At 43.1% G+C, this 12,110-nt stretch overlaps 1 protein-coding gene across 1 annotated transcript in view; it reads left to right on the top strand.

Annotated features, from left to right (window-relative positions):
• The window catches only part of ANKEF1 (ankyrin repeat and EF-hand domain containing 1), a 70,165-nt gene that overhangs the window by 25,423 nt on the left and 32,632 nt on the right, over nt 1–12,110 (top strand). The window contains exons 3-5 of the mRNA XM_082249955.1: nt 814–1,013; nt 10,583–10,732; nt 11,320–11,443. Coding sequence (XP_082106081.1) covers nt 814–1,013; nt 10,583–10,732; nt 11,320–11,443 — 474 coding nt within the window. The remainder of the gene's footprint in view (nt 1–813; nt 1,014–10,582; nt 10,733–11,319; nt 11,444–12,110) is intronic.

Genomic DNA, 12,110 nt, shown 5'->3' with positions numbered 1-12,110 from the left:
TTTTATTGGTGATCAAGGGGTTAATGTATGCCTGGTGCTTACTAACGTGTGTGGGGGGAGGGGACTGTGTGACACAGGCACAGATCGCAGGTTCAGCTATGCTGAATCCTGCAATCTGTCCCTGCCTGTCACTTAGGAGATCCGCCCGCTTTGTTTACACAAGCGGGCGGATCTCCACACTCGATCCCCGACGATCCTCCCCTGGCCCGACTCCCGCTGTGACTGAATAAAGCGGGAGCGAGCCTTCGGCGGCGCGCGCGCCCCACCCACAAGGGGAGGAGTCCAGCGACGTAGACCTACGTCGCTGGACGATAACGAACCACTTTGCCGCAGCATGCTCAATGTGAGTGGTCGGCAGGTGGTTGAAGAATTTTCTACATTAATTATTTTCTTTCACCCACAGTAAGAAACCTCCCTCCCTTTTTTTGCTCATTTGCATCCTGCGCAGTGATCAACAAGCAGCTGGAGCCCAAAAAAAATCAAAGTTGGACCTCACTTTTCTTTTAAAAGGCTGCTTTCAACAACATATTCTCTTTTAGAGACTGGCCTGTGAAATATTGCAGACCAGTAACTTACGGCATGGACATAGAATTTAAGAAAATATACATGGCTGAGCCAACTGGGTCTGGTCTCAATGCCACAGATATTAATAGGAAATGGGTCTGCATATCATTTATTTTATAGATCAGTAGCATTTCTATAGCAACATAACCTTTACAATTTGGTAGTTCCATCTTTGTTTTCTTTAAACAAAAGTTATAGAAACTGATTTATATATTGAATATAATCATGGTTATTTTTCTTTTTGTCAAGGAGTCTTGTTCTACTGCATTTCCCCCACTAAGAGACATCTCCGCTGTCTTCAGATACTTCTGGATTGTGGAGCCGATGTTAATAACACTTCTAACAATGGAATTCCAGTGCTCCTAGTCGCATGTGAACAGGCTCGTGAATGTAAAGAGATGTGTCTGAAATTGCTGGAAAGAGGGGCTAATCCCAGTGCTTGCAATCCAGTAAGATGTTTGAATTATACTCTGTATACAACGAGGTGTTCTTCAGTTTATATTTGTATTATATTAGAGTAAATCTACATACATACATCCAACTGTCCCTGCTTTTGAAGGGCTGTTCCTGATTTGGACCAAAGTCCCCTCTGTCCCTCTTTCCTCCTCATTTGTTCTTTATTTTGGTCTGATCTATATAGTTGCAAATAAAATACACTATTTATCTTTCAAAAAGTGTTTCCCATTGCTAAACCTTTCATCCAATTTCTTAATGTCTGCACTAATATATTTCAAAAGCCAGTATAAAGAAAAGGTAGTGGTAAAAAAAAAAAAAAAAACACTTGTGAGTTTACCTAATCATTTTTTTTTTGTATATTTCTCCTTTAAGGGGGGCATGTCAGTAGGGGTGTCCTATGCCTACATACTTTTGCTAGTAGGTATCCATCATTCTCATCTCAAAATTTAGGAGCTATGAATCTATATGATTCAAGCTGAGAACCTGATGGAAAAAAAAACAGAGAGACTGCCTTTCTTTAAGAAATGAACAATAGATCATGAGGTATAAGCCACTGACCTTATGTGCAAACCTGGAATGTTCCAGCAAAAGTTAGTGTTACTAAACCCACAACAGTAAAATCAGTCTGTATATGCAGTAAAACATGCTTGTTATACTCACTGTGAAACCTAGGGGGTTAATCCTTTGTATTGTGTATAAAGACTGTTTGATTCTGTCTTCTGTGATCCTGATCAGGGTCTGCACATGCTCAGTTTGGTGTGTATTGCTAGAGAGGTTTTTTTTTTTCCTTGGGAGATTGCATGTGATCAGCACAGGGCCAGTCAGCACTGTCCAGACATGTGCAGACAGAGGATCAGGGGAGAATGAAAACTCCTACAAGCTTTACTAGGAACTGATAGAAGTCACAAGGCTGCTATATACTGCTAATGAGAAAAAGTATTTATCCCTCTCTATTTATTAAAATAATTGCATTTCCATGTTCTGTGTACTGTGGGAGACCAGATATAGTGAATGCAAGCTCCTGGGTTTAGTAACACTTAAAGCTTGGCTTGATCTTTCTTGTTTGTTGAACCTCCCAAGTAACCTTTTGTAGGAAATCTGTGAGGACATGAACATAGGAACTGCAATTGCATCTATGTTTTTAACCCCTTGACACCCACAATCTGTAAAACATTTACCAGCACATCATGCTGGGTATATATTTATGAACTTCCCCTTCTAAAGCCACCAGCCAACCCTTTGCATAGCTAGTGGCTCTTAAAGCGGTTGTTTCCTCACCGAAAAACAAAACAAAAAAAAAACAAACCCTGCAGAACAAAGGCATAAGGAGCTAGTATGCATCCCATACTAGCTCACTATGAAATATTTACCTTAAAGCGGAGTTCCAGCCATTTACTCACCTGTCCAACGGTCCAGCGATGCGGCCGCCCGAAGCCTCGATCCTCTCCCTCGGCGCCAGCATCACTGCTGTGGGCACCCGGCTGTCACAGTTTGCGGCTTCACAGCCGGGTACCCACTGCGCGAGTCGCGCTGCGCGCCGTGATTGGCCGGCAATCTTCTGGGACCTCTGACGTGTCCCAGAAGATTGCAGGGAGGGAGGGGGAGAGGAGAACTTCCGTTCAGGGCGCCGCGGCGTTCCGAGCGGAAGTGGGAGCGGGTACCTGTCAAAACTAGGTACCCGCTCCCCCCCAAAAAAAATGACATGCCAAATGTGGCATGTCAGGGGGTCAGGACTCCCTAAAGCGGAAGTTCCACTTTTGGGTGGAACCCCGCTTTAAAACAAAGCCCCGACACAGTCACCCGATTACCGCTGAGGGAGCTGTCATGTTCCCTCGGCGTCTCTTCCTGGTTCGGCGGCTCCGGCGCTGTGAGTGGCCAGAGCCGTGATGACGTCACGCGGGAGTAACTTTCCAGCAAGGAGCCGGCAAAGAGCTCTGAAGGTTCGCTGGACCTTCAGAGCGCATGCGCTGCTGGTTTCAGCGGCTGCATGCAGGACGTATATCTCCTAAACCTTGCAGGTTTAGGAGATATTACAGTAATTATACCTACAGGTAAGCCTTATTGTAGGCTTACCTGTAGGTAAAAGATAAAAAGCAACAATACTTCTACTTTGATCCTCGTAGTCCTTTAAAGCTCATAGTTACATAGTTAGTGAGGTTGAAAAAAGACATCACTCCATCTAGTTCAACCTATGATGTGTGTGTGTGTTTGCTGTTAACCGTACATTGTATACCCCTGTACGTTGTGGTCTTTAAGGTGCCCATCTAATAGTTTTTTGAATCTATCGATGCTCCCTGCTGATACGACTGTTTGCGGAAGAGAATTCCACATCCTTACTGCTCTGACAGTGAAGAACCCCCTACGTACTTTAAGGTTAAACCCCCTTTCCTCTAGTTTTAGTGAGTGGCCACATGTCTTATTGTATTCCCTTTCTTTGAATAGTTTGTTCCTTATGCTAGGGCCAGTACAGTATTTGTACATTGATATCATATCCGCTCTTAATCGTCTCGTCTCCAGAGAGAATAAGTTCAGTGCTTGTAGTCATTCCTCATAGCTGATGTCCTCCATTCCCCTAATTATTTTTGTTGCCCTTCTCTGGACTTTCTCCAGTTCCAGCACATCCTTCCTGAGGACCGGTGCCCAGAACTGGACAGCATACTCCAGATGTGGCCGGACCAGAGTCTTGTAGAGCGGGAGAATAATCTCTTTATTTCTGGAGTGAATCCCCTTTTTTATACATCCCAGTATTCTGTTGGCTTTGCTTGCAGCGGCTTGGCATTGCCAAGCCTGTTGTCTACCAGTACCCCCAGGTCCTTTTCCATTCTAGACTCACCCAGAGGTTCCCCCCCTAGTGAGTAGCTTGCTTTCTGGTTTCTGGCACCCAAGTGCATTACTTTACATTTTTCAACATTAAACCTCATCTGCCATGTAGTTGCCCACCCCATCATTTTGTTCAGGTCCGCTTGTAAGGTTTCCACATCCTGCATAGAAGATATTGGCATGCTTAGTTTAGTATCATCCGCAAATACTGAGATTGTACTAGATATCCCCTCCTCTAGATCATTTATGAATAAATTAAACAGGATTGGCCCGAGGACAGAACCCTGGGGGACCCCATTTTCCACACCCGCCCAATCCAAGTATTCCCCATTAATCACCACCCTTCGCACCTGGAGCCAGTTCTCTATCCAGGTACTCACCCTATTGTCCATACCTACCTTCCTTAGTTTGAACAGTAAGCGTTTGTGGGGAACGGTGTCGAAGGCCTTTGCAAAGTCCAGATACACCACATCCACAGGCTTACCTTTATCTAGGTGGCAGCTCACTTCATTATAGAAGGTTAATAGATTGGTTTGGCAAGAACGATTTTTCATGAATCCATGCTGATTACTACTAATAATACCATTTTCATTACTAAAGTTTTGGATGTGGTCTCTTAACATCCCCTCCAAAATCTTGCAGACTACTGATGTTAGGCTGACCGGCCTATAGTTACCTGGGATATATCTCGGCCATTTTTTAAATATTGTTACCACGTTGGCTTTTTTTCCAATCAGCTGGCACCATACCCATCTGTAAACTATCCTTAAAGATCAAGAATAATGGTCTGGCAATCACCTGGCTGAGCTCTTTAAGAACCCTCGGGTGCAAGCCATCCGGTCCCGGTGATTTATTTATGATAAGATTCTCTAGTTTAGTTCTAAATCTATCTTCTGTTAGCCATGGCGGTACTTCCTGAGGTGTGTTGTTTAGTTTGGCCTTACAAGCTGGGTTAGGGTAGCCCCCCAATTCTTTTGGGAAGACTGAAGAGAAGAAATTATTTAACACTACCACCTTTTCCCTGTCCTCTGTGGCCAAATCTCCCTTGTCGTCTTTTATGGGGCCAATGTGTTCTGGCCTCGCTTTCTTACTGTTTATATACTTAAAAAAAAATTTGGGGTTCTTTTTACTCTCTTCCACTATATGTCTCTCATGTTCTATTTTAGCCGCCTTGATTTCGTCTTTACATTTCTTATTACACTCTTTGTAATCCTTGAATGCTGCCAATGACCCCTCAGTCTTGTATTTTTTGAAGGCTTTTTCTTTAGCAATAATATGCATTTTTATGTTGGAGTTTAGCCACCAGGGGTTTAGTTTTGCTCTTTTAAATTTATTTCCCTTTGGAATGCACTGGTCAACCCCTTTGTTAAGTATGCTCTTGAAGCATTCCCATTTTTCCTCCGTGCTCTTTGTTCACAGGGTTCTATCCCATTTAATATTTTTTCTTGCAGAGAGTGCGGTTTTGGGAAATTGGCTCTTTTGAAATTCAGTGTCCTTATATTACCCTTGTGTTTCCTATTACTGTAATTAATACTGAAACTAATTGACCTATGATCACTGTTTCCTAAGTTGCCCCGTATTTCTATATCCATGAGCAGGTCTGTATTGTTGGTAATCAGTAGGTCAAGTAGGTCAAGTACTGCATCGTTTCTTGTCGGTGCATTCACCATCTGACCCATGAAATTGTCCTGCAAAACATTTAGGAACTGCCGAGCCTTGGCTGAATGCGAGGTTCCTTCTGCCCAGTCTATATCTGGATAATTAAAGCCCCCCATTATAATGACATTTCCCATCCTTGCTGCCAATCCTATTTGTAAAAGGAGGTCCGCCTCCCCCTCCACCCTCAGGTTGGGGGGCCTATAGCATACGCCTAATATTACCTTCCCCACAGTGCCTTCCCTTTGAAGGATTCTGCCTCGTCCATAGCTCCATTATTAATATCATCCCTCATATTTACCTGTACACTGTTCTTAATATACAGACATACCCGTAACCCCTCCCCCTTTTTTACCTTCTCTATCTCTGCGATAAAGGGAATACCCCTGAATGGTCGCTATCCAGTCATGAGAGCTGTCGAACCAAGTCTCAGTTATTCCCACAAAATCTAAGTCCTCCTCAAACATCAGCAGCTCCAGCTCTCCCATCTTGTTGGCCAGGCTTCTGGCATTGGTATACGAACCTCGTAATTTTGGCCGTTTACATATATACTCATTTTATGTTTTTAGGCTGCTCTTGTGGTTTTTCCCCATACCCACCCTGGGTTTAGGAGCTCCGAACACCCTACCGCTAATGTCCCCATTTCTGCCCTCTGAATCTTGCTTTCCACTGGCTAATTCTACATCTGTACCCTCCCCCCCATCACCTAGTTTAAAAGCCCCTCTAACTTTTCGGCCATCTTCTCACCCAGTACGGCTGCACCCTCCCCATTTAGGTGCAATCCGTCCCTACCAAAGAGCCGGCGGCCGACTGAGAAGTCAGCCCAGTTCTCCAGGAACCCAAAACCCTCCTCATTACACCAGCTCCTCAGCCACTTGTTAACTTTCCTAATCTCCCGCTGCCTCTCTGGTGTGGCTCGAGGTACAGGCAGTATTTCTGAAAATACTATTTTGGAGGTCCTACTCCTCAACTTAGCGCCTAAGTCCCTGAAATCATTTAGAACTCTCCATCTTCCTAGGCCTATGTCATTTGTACCCACGTGTACCATGACAGCTGGGTCTTCCCCAGCCCCACCCAATAATCTGTCTACCCGATCCGCGATGTGCCGTACCCGAGCGCCCGGTAAACAACAGACTGTTCGTCGCTCGCGGTCTTTGTGACAGATTGCCTTCTAATGATTGAGTCCCCTACCACCAGCACCTGTCTTTCCTTTCCCTTTCTCCCGGCCTCACTGAAGGAGTTCTTCCCCTGGCAGCTCAGGTCCCCATAAACAATGCACAATCAAAACAAACAATGTTAATGTAGCAACTTTCAGGAATCCCAATCACACAAAGTATTTATGTTTTTTTAGTGCCAGTCACACTTATGCGATGCGCGAAGGCTGCGAATTCGCAGCCTGTTCCCACATCGCAAACGCACCCCTGGCAGTTCACACTGCCATATGCGATACGCTGGGGGTGTCAATGAAATGTTAACAACACCCCCAGTTTGATCGAATATCGCAGTGCGATCTGACAGTTCGCACAGGATCGGATCGCACAAGTGTGAACCACTGTGCGATCCGATCCTGATGCGGCTGAAAAAAAGGGTCATGTGCGACTTTGGTGCGGGTGCAGTGCGAATTTAGCCATACAAAGTGTATGGCTGAATTCGTACCGCACAGCCGATCGCATGTAATGAAGGAGCAGTGCGCTCCGATATTACATGCAATCGCCGCAGCCGCAAGAATGTGAACCGGCACTCAAACCCCTTTTGACCTGCAACCTATTTATTAATTCACCTCAGCTTGATGCCTCATGTTGAGGGTTTGTTAATAAATATGCTCCCTTTGACAGCCAGCAGCCAATACTTGACATGGCTGGTGGCTCATAAGCACAGCTGTCACTGACACTCACTGTCACTGATCTGGTCGTTACTGACAAAAGGGAACCAATTAGAATGATTCTCAATCATGTGATCATTAAGTAAACATTAAGTAAACTATAACATAGTGAACATATAGAGGCTGGAGAATCACTGGAAAAAGGAAAGCCTGCATCACCTTATTGGTCACACCTGCCTTTAGGATGATAATTTCCACGATTTCTGGGAGATTGTTTGTTTTATGGGTCAGGGTTGTTAGTTGTGAGCTTAATTATCAGATCACTTTAATCTGGTTTCTACCTATTGACCTATGTGGCAAGGATGGCCTATCAGGTGCACAATGCTCCAGCCAGCATACCTCTCTGGGACATTTAGACAAGCAATCTGTTCAACCACAGCAAAGTATAGCTGAGAAGATTAATTTATATTATGCCAAGGTATTCCACATCACATTACAGTGTTCATATTCAAAGAGTAAACACATCAATCTCTGCACCAGAAGCAGGTTTTATTCTATTGTCCCTATTACAGTCATACAGACACACAACAGAAGACAGCCTTCATCACTGGAGAACATACAGGCTCCATTAAGATAGTGTTTCTGGTGAGAACAGAACCCTCAAACTCTTTATAGAGTTCATATTGCTTACAAAAGGGTGTGTGAGTGTTCAAGTAAGATGGGATCCAGAGCACCTCTTTTAAATTGTGGCTTTTAATGACTTGGAATCAAAATTATATAAAAATAAAAAATCTCTAAGTTAACTAAATAGTTAGGAAAAAATGCCTGGAATCTAAGTGATGCCCTTTATTGATTAGCATAACTAAAATTGATTAAGATGCAAGCTTTAGGGATCAATTACTTTCCTTCCTCAGGCATATTAAATAGGTCTGAAAAAATATTTTTAATTCAGTTAAAGATTGAATATCAGATTGCTCAATTTAATTATGTTTATATTAACAAGTCAGAATGCACTTTTCCCAAGGGAAAAAAATATACATGTTACATTACATCTACTAAATTACATTAAGGCCCCTTTCACACGATTGGACTGATCAGGACTGCCTGTCCATTCTACTCTATGGAGAGGCGGATGTCAGCAGAGATGTGTCCGCTAACACCCATCTGTCATTCGATCCATCAAGACCTGCTTAAAACAGATGGATGGTGATACGTTCACCATCCGTTCAGCAGATCAGATCGGATGGGATCAGATGAAGACGGACATGCTGTCCGTTTTCATCTGATCTCCCCATAGAGGAGAGCGGGACTCTGACAGGTCCGCCTCTGCACAGTGAACAGCGTGATGCCCACTGAGCTAGCGGAGTCCGTCGAGCGGATCCGCCACCTGAGAAAGGGGCCTAAAGAGTAACTGCAGTTTATTTTATTTTATTTTTTTAAGTCAAAAGCCACAAATAATTTTATGTGCTGACTTTTAGAAGAACAGGTGCTTACCAGTGCCTGGGGTCTAGCACTGTCTTCCTACCACTGTGGGTCCCCTGCACTGCCATCCTGGATACAGGAGCCAGCTGTTGCTTCCTGAGGAACCTTGGACAATTCCCCACTGTGCATGCACAAGCTTGCAGGGCGTTTTGTGAATGGTCCTGCAAACTATTGGGACGTGTGACATCTTCCAGGAGGCTGTTAAAGGGGAGGTGGCGGGAAAATGGATGTCATTCTGGCCAAGGTGAGGATTGCAGAAGTGGGAGCGGGTACCACTAAAAATCAATACCCCCCATCCCCCCAAAAAAAAAACTGTTACTTACATACAGGCTGGGGGGAGAGAGCAAACCAGCAGGACTTTTTCTGGAGCCAAGGTCCACTTTAAGTTTCTAAAACACTGGGATTGATTTACTAAAACCAGATAGTGCAAAATCTGGTGAAGCTCTGCATAGAAATCAGCTCCCAAAGCTTAATTGAACAATCTGAAGTTAGATGCTGATTGGTTACCATGCACAGCTGCACCAGGTGTTGCACTCTCCCATATTAGTAAGTCAACCCCACCGTGTATCATAATCAGTTAGCATTTTTTCATTCCTTGTTGCACTTCAGTCCTGCAGTTCTCCACCAGCCACTTTGCAGCCGCATCCTGTCTATATACATGCACTTGAGCAACTGTTGCATGTCATTTTTCAGGTTGGGGTTCTTGACTGTGACAATGTAATATGCATATGCACTGTGCTTCTTCATGGCTTGTAGTGCCGATGTCTGTCTGCAGTGCATGTTCAAATGCCTATGCTCCATGCAGCTCGGCTGTGCGGTTATTTTAACTACAATTAAATTAATGAAAATATTTTAAGCAGAACTCAAGGGTCACAAAATGAATAGACCTGTTTAAGGTAAAAATAAATAAGCTACGTTTGCTGTGATACCTTAAAGTTGAAGTCCAGCCTAAAATAAAAATCCTCTAAATCTATTTGCAGCCCCAATCGAAGACTAACCTATCTAACCCTGTAAAGCAAAACTCGCCATACATACCTTTTCTGAAGCCGCTCCGGTCTCCAGCTGCGGAAGCTCTGTGCAGGAAACAGCTGACAACGGCTGGGAAATGCCTGGGAAGTGACATCACCCATAGAGATACTATTGGGCTTCTGTTGTCGCTGCCCTTCCTACACACACCTTCACAGAGAAGCCACCGCTGACAGCTCAGCGTAGGACAGGATCGGTGCGGCTTCAGAAAGGGTATGTTTAGCGAGTTTTGCTTTACAGGGTTTGATAGGTTAGTCTTAGGTTGTGGCTGCAAGTGGATTTTAATTTTAGACTGGACTTCCACTTTACATCTAGAGCTGTTCCCAGCAGTAATTCCTTTCCGCCACTAGATGTAACCAGTCTTTGAGGTTGAATAACTGCCAGCATTAGGGTTTCCTCAGGGCCCGGTCTGTCACTGACACCCCCGAGGCCGAGGGTACTCTGGGCTGGGCTCAAAATACTGAACAGCACTCACATGTCAAAACTTGCATGCTGTTCAGTGCAATAGTAAGGATTCCATGCTGTTACTGTCACAGGAGAAGAGAAAGGACCTGTTACATCACCAGACCAGTAAGAAGACACTTGTATGAGTAAAAAGTATATATATATATGACTGGGGGACCTCACATGTGTGTGTGTGTGTGTGGGGGGGGGGGGGTTGTAAAGTTGGAGCTTTAATTAAAGGTTTGTTGTCTGGAACGCTATGTTTTTTATATAAAACAAATAAAAAATGACCTGCTACTATTATTTTTCTAGAACACAGGTCGAACAGCTCTAATGGAAGCAGCAAGGGAAGGAGCTCTGGAGGTTGTTCGCAGTATTTTGGAGAAAGAAGGAGAAGTAAATGCTATTGACAATCAGCGGTATCATGCTGTACATTTTGCTGCCAAAGGTGGCTTCCTAGGGGTATGTTTTTTGTTTTTTTGTTTTTTGCTTTTACTCCATAAAGATCAAATTCTTGCACTAACTGAACAATGCACAGCAGTTACATATTTTGGGAGCAGCAGAGATTCCTCATCCAGTATTTGTTCAGAGAAGGCAACATTATTGAGCTTTGGCCATACACAAATCTAAAAAAAAAGCCTAAAAAAGAAAACAAATGCAGTCACCACATCTAATGATTGGTAAGTTGCAATATATGATATTTTCGGGTTTGGGTTCAATACTGCTTTAATGACTATAACTGTTTTGAGGTGAGAATGCCTGAACCAGTTATTCTGAAACCTGAAACCCAAATTCAGCCAAAACATATTTAATTTAAATATTTGAGGATGTGTAGAATCTCTGTCACATTTTTATTGCATCTGTGTTCCTATAAGAGAGATTTCAGGAAGTGATAGGAGATCTCTCCAGGATGGATACAGACTGTGCACAATTGATAATTTAGGGACCTGTATAAATGTATGAGTACAGGATAGATTAATCGGAAAAAGTGCCAGAAATAGGAATTATGCTTAAAGTGTGAGTCTGTTATCATTTGCCTTTTATTGTAGATCTTGATGGTTCTGTCTGCCTACAAGGGGGATATGGGGATTATTGCCATGGATGGTAACACAGCCCTTCACCATGCTGCTGGCGGGGGGTTTGCTGATTGCTGCAAATTTCTTGGACAAAGAGGTGGGTGATTTAGGTTTTAATTGTACAATATTAAATTATTCAACTAATCCGTGCATATAGATCCCAGTATGAGTTCACAAGGGATAATTATTTTGGTTTTATGTAGATTATTATCAGACTCTTAGGGGTCTATGAAAAAAAAAAAAGGTTCATAGCCATCTATATGTTTATTTGTTCTGTGCAAATTGAGTAAAAAGGGATGTTCTTTGGGCTATTCATTGTAACCAATAGTTACGTATATTTGCTCATTCCCTCTATCATTCTCTAGAATGTTTTTAAAAACATGTTTTAACTGTTGTTAAATATAAGTATATAAAGACATATGCTCTGAACTCCTTCTAATGGCCTTGGTATTTTATGATATTTTACTACAGCCCATAATAAAACAATATTCATATAGGAGAGTGAATAGCTTATAGAACATTGTTTTACCCAATTTGCACAAAATTAATATGAAAATGTTTTATAAATAGCCCCCCGATGTGGCAGTTGTGTGTAATGTATATACACTGCTCAAAAAAATTAAAGGTACACTTTTTAATCAGAGTATAGCATTGTAACGCTCCTGCGTTTTCTGAAACAAGATGGATTTGCAGCTGCAGAAAAACTCCACTCAGTAGTCATGTAGAGATACGTTGAAATACCAATTCCAACTCCAAAGACTCAT

This window comes from Pelophylax lessonae, assembly GCF_965119305.1.
Source record: "Pelophylax lessonae genome assembly, chromosome: 3".
Lineage (NCBI taxonomy): Eukaryota > Metazoa > Chordata > Amphibia > Anura > Ranidae > Pelophylax > Pelophylax lessonae.
Note: the sequence above shows the minus strand (reverse complement) of the source record. Positions and strands in the feature narration are given on the sequence as shown.